This window comes from Phaethon lepturus, unplaced genomic scaffold, assembly GCF_000687285.1.
Source record: "Phaethon lepturus isolate BGI_N335 unplaced genomic scaffold, ASM68728v1 scaffold8351, whole genome shotgun sequence".
NCBI lineage: Eukaryota > Metazoa > Chordata > Aves > Phaethontiformes > Phaethontidae > Phaethon > Phaethon lepturus.
In genome coordinates this window covers 39,289-47,473 of record NW_010515463.1, presented here as the reverse complement: position 1 = coordinate 47,473, position 8,185 = coordinate 39,289, and the positions used below count along the sequence as shown (strand labels likewise).

The 8,185-nt window shown below is 40.9% G+C and overlaps 1 protein-coding gene across 1 annotated transcript; it reads left to right on the top strand.

The window, feature by feature from the left end:
• The first annotated feature begins 176 nt into the window (after window positions 1-176).
• On the top strand, window positions 177-6,929 carry TDP2 (tyrosyl-DNA phosphodiesterase 2). Its single transcript, XM_010295779.1, has 7 exons — window positions 177-181; window positions 2,080-2,157; window positions 2,670-2,837; window positions 4,183-4,274; window positions 4,731-4,849; window positions 5,230-5,400; window positions 6,288-6,929. Exons 1-7 carry the CDS (start codon window positions 177-179, stop codon window positions 6,567-6,569), a joined length of 915 nt encoding a protein of 304 aa, XP_010294081.1. The 3' UTR covers window positions 6,570-6,929.
• The last annotated feature ends 1,256 nt before the right edge of the window (window positions 6,930-8,185 follow it).

The window sequence follows — 8,185 nt, the reverse complement described above, 5'->3', positions numbered from 1 at the left end:
GGCCAGGGGAGCGGCCCCTCTTCCCTCCCCGCACCTCCCCGCATGCAGGCGGGCAGGTTTTCCTCCGCGGGAAGGGGCAGGGGCCCCGGCATCCGGGGAGGGCCGTCTTCCGGGTCGTAGCTTCCCCCCCCGGGGCGCAGCGCTGCGCTCCCCGCCCGGCTTCGCACCCCGCTGACATGCGGTGAGTTTCCCTTCCTCACACTGATGTTTCCACGCTGGTTTTCGTTGTTTCCCAAGGCTCCCCCTTTGAGGGGCGCAGGCTCTGAGGCTCACGGGCTGCATTTTCCCTCTGTGGGTGCTTCAGCCACCTTCCTCTGGGCTAGTGGATGGTGAGCTTTTTGGAGGAGGGACAAGGTCATCTTCTTTCTATTGCCTTGTCCTGTGCAGCAATACATAGGCAGATTTTACTGTACACGCACACATTTGTACATGTGTAAACTATGCATGTATGTCACATACTAGATGTATATGTATTTATATTTCTATAAATATAAAATTTGCATGTAGCACGCACACCTTGTTAAATGTACCTGCAGAAGTTAAGATCTAAGATCCATGTCTTACATACACAGAGGATTTCACAGCTTGCTCGTAGGGCATACCAAGGGTATTAAACTGCATGTGGAATTGCACTGCTATTTACAGTCCCGAGGGAAGCTCTTTTTCTATAGATTATATTTATTATGGACTTGCATGTTATATAGAAGAGCCCTTATGACCATTATAGTTACGAATAAGCTATATTTGATAACAACATACCTGTTTTTGCTTGATATGTATGTATGAAAAAGTGGAAGCCTACTGAACATTAGCATTGGTCTCTAGGTAGTCCATGATGAGTCAGAATATATCTGTATCACATTGGCAGCACCTTTTTCTTTTCCAGCCTCTGTCTGTCTTTGTACTGTGGGTTCTGTCTTGAGCTTTTGTATGCAGGATGTGTTGGGAGGGAGGACTATTTGGAGACCTCCCAGTCAGGGAAAGATCACTGCAGATGACGCAGACTTCTATATTTCATCTCATAGTCCTTCAGGTTACAGTATAAATATATAAAGTCATCATGGAAATACTGGAGGCATATGCCACGTTATTTACCTACTTAAATATCCCTTAGCTTCTTCTCCTTTGCCTGCTTTTCTTTTTCTGTTCAGTTTAGATTACATGTGCATGGTAGCAGAATCTTACGTCGTTTGTGCAGCACCAAGTACAAAACCAGTACTAAGTTCTAGGGAATAGATTTGTTTTGGTTCCAGGCCTTAAGTTCATGTGTGCATACAAATTCCTAAAAACAAAATTCTAGTATCCCAACTTTGCCAAAATACAGTTTGTCTAGTCTCAGCTATACTATTTAATGTATTTTGTTACAGACTTTCACTTTACTCACGGAGTTTACGTTGGATCAGTATTGTTGTTTAACCTTGGTGGGCAGCTTAGCCCCAGTGAGATGGGGAAGAGAATTGGAAGGGTAAAAGTGTGACAACTCGTGGGTAGAGATAAAGACAGTTTAATAGGGAAGGCAAAAGCTGTGCCCACCCGCAAAGCAAAACAAGGAATTCATTCACCACTCCCCATGGGCAGGCAGGTGTTCAGCCATCTCCAGGAAAGCCGGGCTCCATCATGCGTAACGGCTACCTGGGAAGATAAATGCCGTGAGCCTGAACGTTCCCTCTTCCTCCTCCTTTGCCCCAGCTTTACATGCTGAGCATGATGTCATATGATATAGAATATCCCTTTGGTCATTTGGGGTCAGCTGTCCTGGCTGTGTCCCCTCCCAGCCTCCTGCCCAGCCCATTCACTGGCGGGGGCAGCAGGAGAAGCACGGAAGGCCTTGATGCTGCCTAAGCACTCCTGGCAACAGCTAACACGTCCCTGTGATATCAACACTGTTTTGGTCACAAGTCCAAAACACAGCACCATGTGATCTGTTATGAAGAAAATTAACTCTATCCCAGCCAAAACCAGTACAATCATGTGTTAGCAGGTAGAGTCTGGTTCTCTTCAGCAACACAGTCCCCAGGCAGTTACTAGACTGGGCACTCAAACTTTGACGGTGTTGTTTAGCCTTTGTCAAATCAACAGGGTAGACAGAGCCTGTGTTTTTGAGGTGGGCTTTGGGGTCAATATTCCCAAAGAAAAGGGCTATCAGTTTGTCACAGAGTGAGTTTGCACATGTACCTCCCTAAGAGGGTTTGGCAATTGGAAAAACCTCAGCTGTATGTGCCCAAAAATGGGCACATAAAAGCAAGTCCTGGCTGCAGTTGTTTTGCTCTAATATGCTGGAAAGTGTTTGGAAACTAATATATACAGCCTGCCTCTAGCATGGGGCAAGAGTTGAATTACTCAAGTGCTTTGGATTACACTGATTGCTGTCTGATTATCAAACTTAAAGCGGAATGGTAAATGCTAACTTGTGTCTATAGGGAGGAGGAAAAAAACACTTACTTCACCTGTGTGCTAAGGATCTGTATGACTGAGGTCTGTATGTTTTAGTTACTGTGCTTTTAAATTATGTTGAGATCAATACAGTTTAACTTAATTGTTGGGAAAGTTTTAGATGGCCACCTGTAAGTTGTGATGGATCTAAAACATTTTCCTGTAGAAGATAAGGGAGGTAATTGCGGGGAGAATAATATTATGCGTGTTGACAAACAAGTAAACTCTCTCTTTAGTATTGACCTCACAGCAGATGCAACTACTAGTAATGCCGGTGTCAATAGTGCAGACTCGAGGCAACAAGAGGATGACAGCAGCTTCTCACTGATAACCTGGAACGTTGATGGGCTGGATCTAGGAAATCTGAAAGAACGAGCTAGAGGAATCTGTTCTTACCTGGCCTTGTAAGTATAGCTTAATCTTTGTATTGTCATGTACCCAGCTTTAAAGGAAAAAGCAAGCTTCTTGTTTTAGCTATTTCCAAATCTTCATGCCCAAATTATCTTAACGTTAGATGCAACAATACAATCACTTTATAAATCCTAAGTAGATGAATAAAAGGTGATATACTGGTTGGAAGAGCTGTGAACCTATGCAGCATCCCAAAGATTAAATATTTTGCGATGCCTACTTTAAAAAGCTTATTTATAATTGTTCAAGTTAGTCATACATCAAGAGCATACTTTGTACTTCCATCCTGTACATGAGAGAAGGGTAAAACTGCAAGAAACTTGTTTGTCTCATTTCAGTAGTATGAATAACTTCACACTAGAGCAAACTGTTTGAAACAACAAAAAAGATTCCTTTAGTCAAACGTGAAAAGTGGCTCTCTTGCCATTACTGTTACTTGTCTATCAAAAAAGAAAATATGCGAGGTAAGATGAAAGCAATAGAATCTGTGATTACCTTTTTATATTTCCATGAGTGGAAGCCTCCCATGAATATATTTATGAGCAATTTAGCAATTACATAAAAAGATTTGTTTTAATACAATAACTTATCAGTGTACATTAAATGTTTTAAACAAGTGGTAATTCACGTTCCTCTTAGAACAGCAGAAACCCCTTAACTAAATCAATTTTTCACTTGATTTTATTAATCTTGGGTGACTACTTTTCTTCTGTAAATAAGGCCTTAGGTTTGTCCTTCAGCTGCCTAGAGCAGGGCTATTCAGCTGTGTAGGAAAAATAGGGACAGCTATAAAGCCATGTCTAAATCAGCATTCTCAAGACTGCTGCCCCACGTGAACTGTTACTGATTGCAGAGCTCTAAGAAGTAAAAGAGCTTGGCATCGGTGAGACTGGAGAAAATGAATGGCAGGTTACTTGAGAGGATCTGTTGTAAGGCAATGAGGTGGCGGTTGGAATCTCCTGGAGAACTTAGATGTTGCAGAACATGTTCCAAAGCTGCTTTGCAGCTGCTTAAGTTGAATTCCTTAACTATGTCGTGTATGAAACCCGTGCAACTGTTTGCAAGACCAAGGTGTAAGGAAGTCATGCATTTTGTTACCATGTCAGTTCCATGTCCACAATAATCAGTTTCCTCTCTTTTAACAATGGTGATGTGTCTACCTGCTACTAAATAAGATGGAGAGAGTTTTTTCTTTTTTTAAAAAACCAGATTCTTACAATATCTAGGAAGATGAGGTCAAGGTGCACCTGAAATCTCTGACCCTGTTCCATTTGGCCTCAGAGTGTAACACTACTACCTTTCAGTAGTTAATTTGAACTCTTGTCTTGCCGATTTCAGATACAGTCCAGATGTTGTGTTTTTACAAGAGGTCATCCCACCGCATCTCTGTATTCTACAGATGAGAGCAGGCAGTTACACTATTATTCCAGGTAAGAAATAACCCTCCGTTTCTAAAGACAGAAACGGGAAAAAAGTAAGTTCGGTTTTATTCTGTCTCTGTGGCCAAAATCTGTGACCATTTGTAGGAATGAAAAGAGTAAAGTGAAGAAGGAAGCACTTTAACTGCTTTCTGTGATTTGATACCAGGATATAGTTTGATGCAAATTATGCATGTGAAAAGCTTGCTTGCCTGGTGGTTTTCTTTGTATTTTTTCTGCATTTTGAAAGACTGATAGCAAGGGTAGCCAAAAAAAGTGCCATAGATAAGCCATTTCTTAAATATTTGCATTTTAAAAAGGCTCAGAAATTCACACCACTGTTATGAAGCTTTTAACTAATGACTTTGTAAACCTTACAAATTAAAGTGATCCTCCCAGATCACATTAAAAAGGTCTCTTTCAGAACCTTAACTTCTTTATATCACAGTTTCCCCTGTTCCTCTCTAGGTAACATAGATGGCTATTTCACTGCCATAATGTTGAAGAAATCAAGAGTGAAGCTACTGAAACATGAGATAATACCTTTTCCAACAACCTCCATGATGAGGAACCTTTTGGTTGTGTATGTGAGTGAATCAGTATGTACTAAACGGTTGTATTTCTGCCTTCAAAACAAAAAATCCCAGAAAGGCTGGACTGCCTTTACTCTAAGGCAGTCTCAAACAGCAGAAGAACAATTTCTCCTAACATACAAACCCAGTTGCATTTGATACTAACAAACTTACATCTTTTATGTAAGTTACTAGCCGCACTTTGTTTTCAAGACTCATAACCTCTGAAAACAAAACTATAAGCATGTTATCCTCCTGTAAGCCACTTCTCTTCAATGTAAAACTAATATTAACCAGAGCTTTGTCATTCAGTAATTTACTTTGTGATTAGATTTTATTTTTTAACTTCTTATTGTGGTGTGGGTAGTAACATTGCCTCTTTGTTTCATGCACAGGTGAGCGTATCTGGTAATGAACTTTGCCTTATGACCTCTCATCTGGAAAGCACTAAAAATCACTCTAAAGAGCGTATGAAGCAACTGCAAATAGTGTTAAACAGAATGCAGGAGGAGTCTGAGTCCGCCACTGTTATATTTGGAGGAGATACAAACCTCAGAGACAGTGAGGTAAATAGAAATAAGCAATCTTGTTATTTTGGGAAGGTATTCTGACAAAATCTTCTCAGGCTTTTCTGTTCTCTTTGAGAAATGATCTGCTGAGGCAGAACAGAGATATGCAACATTTATTCTTAAAAAGTGGAAGTGTGACTAAGTAGAAGCTGTGGCATTGCTATGCTGAGGTGGTGTTAGAGCTGAGGAGATGTGTATGAAGAGATCTGCCCCAATACCAAAATGCTTTATTGGCAATATTTATATCTGACAAAACGCAGGGATAGTCGATGAAGGTTCAACTTCAAAAGCATCTTCTTATGTTGAGAACCTGATCTTTACTTGCTCAACTCTCCAATTCTCAGAGAATTAATTTTTATAGAATCAATGAAAGAAGAGGGTGCTCTGGAGAAATACATCTTGGGGGTTTAAAATTAATCCCCCATCACAGAGACATTGAAAATTAGAAGTAGTTTTTGGCTGCTGATATTAAAGGTGAAATTTGTGCATTATTACTAAATTACTATATTACTAAAAGGTTTCATCTTTACCTGTCGTGAAATTCCATTGCAGTGAACTGCAACGACGCTTTCAGAGAATATGGTGTTGAACCCCATACCTCAAAATTTCAGGATGAACGTTTATTTTGTAATGTGGTTTGGATTTACAAAGTACTACAGGAATTGGTCACGCTTTTAGAGTATCCTGAGAAATAACACAATTTAGAAACATCTCCAATATCTTTGTTTTTAAAAATTCATGTTTTGCAGAAAAAAGTGATATTGTGACAACTCAGTTCTGATTTTGAAGGTAAAATTTGTGAATTCACTATCTTGTGGATTTCTCATGTCCCGTGTCCATTGTCCCCATCCCGTCCCGTCCCCCCCCGCCTTTCCTACTTTCAGGTTAGTAAACTGGGTAACTTACCGAACAACATTACAGATATCTGGGAGTTTTTGGGTAAACCTCAACACTGCCGCTATACTTGGGACACCCACTCCAATACCAACCTGGATGCAGAGTACAAGTGCAAGATGAGGTTTGACCGCATTTACTTTCGGCCTGCAGCAGATGGGGGACATATTATTCCACGAAGCATGGACTTAATTGGATTGGAAAAACTAGACTGTGGCAGATTTCCTAGTGATCACTGGGGTCTTCTGTGTAACTTTGACGTGATATTATAAAAAAGAAAAAAGGTTTGCATTGTTAGTTTTTAGGTGTTTTGTTCTTGTTTTTACAAAATTCTGCCCTCTCAGTTTAAGCAGGATGTATTTAAATTTTCAACCTTAACGCAGTCTCTGCTCTTGACTTATGCTGGAATGGCTTCATTTCAAGACAGGGTTCCCTTTTCCTCATTGTATGCATCTATTCTTGAACCATGTTCTTAAATATTTATTTTTAACAATGTACACAAATACAAAAACAAATGCTCATTTTAAAATGGGAGGGAAAAACTTGTAAATACAATTCATAAATGTACTCGGTGGTTGAAAAGACTTTTATTTTAGCATGTATTATAGTCTTGTAATAAATGCTGCTTTTTTATTTTGAAAATGTTTTTATTATGCCTGCTTTGTTTCTTTTGTAACCATTTCCGTCATCCTTTACATCTCTCTCTTGTAGGGTGTTTTGTATTAGCTTCTGAAGTTTGTGTTGTATGTAGGTACACCTTCAGGCAAGATAAAGGAGCTGAGGAAAGAATGACTAGATTCTCACAGAGTAAGGGTTTCTTAAGTGAAAATTAAGCTAATATTGAACAGATTTAAGAACGATAAGCCTTCTATTTAACAAGAAAAAGATACAGGAAGATGCATGGAAGTTTTTCACGTGGGATGGTGTATACCTTGCTTTGTGTTTATCAACCTGGATAGGAGTTGCAGATTAAAACCTGGTATCTTTCCAGTGAGCTTCTAGAAACAATGCTCTTACAAACTGCTGTGCAAAGCCTGAGCAGCTCAGGGTCTCCTTGGCTTTGCAAAAGATCAGACACGCTTTCTTACTCAGCTGTGTAATCAATCTCGTAGAAGCTGTTTTATAGATGTGCAAAGTACTGAGCTGCTTTAAAACAGAAAGTCTTCTCTCTTTCTGATGTGAAGTTCAGTGCACAGGCACGGACAGGAAGAGTAAGGGATGACCCACTGTAAGGGATCACCCAGACTAGACCGGTTTTGGAGCACAAAGGCGAGATGGGGGGAGTTGTCAATCACTCAGCTTCGTCTCACCTTGACAGACCCTTACCTATGTGGAGGTGACCCGGGGGGAGCTGCACAAACGGCTCAGCCCCGGGTTGCCTGAACACTGCACCATGGTAAGAACCAAAACTGGAATGGTGCCTTCAGTAATCCCTTAACAAATATGCGCGGAGCACCGTTCCACCGCTATTTGTAACCTTGTGTCAAGGTAGACTTAGTGGGCCATCACACCACCAGACTAAAAATTATCCACTTGGCCGAGTCCTGCCCCCACCCATCCAATCAGGAGGTAAAGCCCGTAAGGTTTGGGCCGAAATGGGGCCGTCTTTCCAACGGCACAGCTGGGCTGTAGGTATTTGGCACACTTTAAGATTGTGATTAGTGCACTCTTCAATGTATTAGTATCTAGCGCGCCTGTGGTTTAGAATTGCAGTAGTGCATTCCTCCGTTGTATTCATAAAAACCTGCACTAGTGGCGTATTGGACCTGTGAGTGAAGTTCAAATATATTGTTAATTTGAACCTCACAGTGAAGTCTCTCTCACCGTTGCAGGAAGCACAAGGCAACCCCTGTGACGCAAAGTGAAGACAGAGGCTGACAGCCTAAAC

Bases quoted from the DNA above. Each gene is read 5' to 3' on its own strand.
- TDP2 (XM_010295779.1), top strand. The intron at 2,838-4,182 runs GTAAGTATAGCT...TGCCGATTTCAG, and splicing joins ATCTGTTCTTACCTGGCCTT to ATACAGTCCAGATGTTGTGT. The intron at 4,275-4,730 runs GTAAGAAATAAC...GTTCCTCTCTAG, and splicing joins CAGTTACACTATTATTCCAG to GTAACATAGATGGCTATTTC.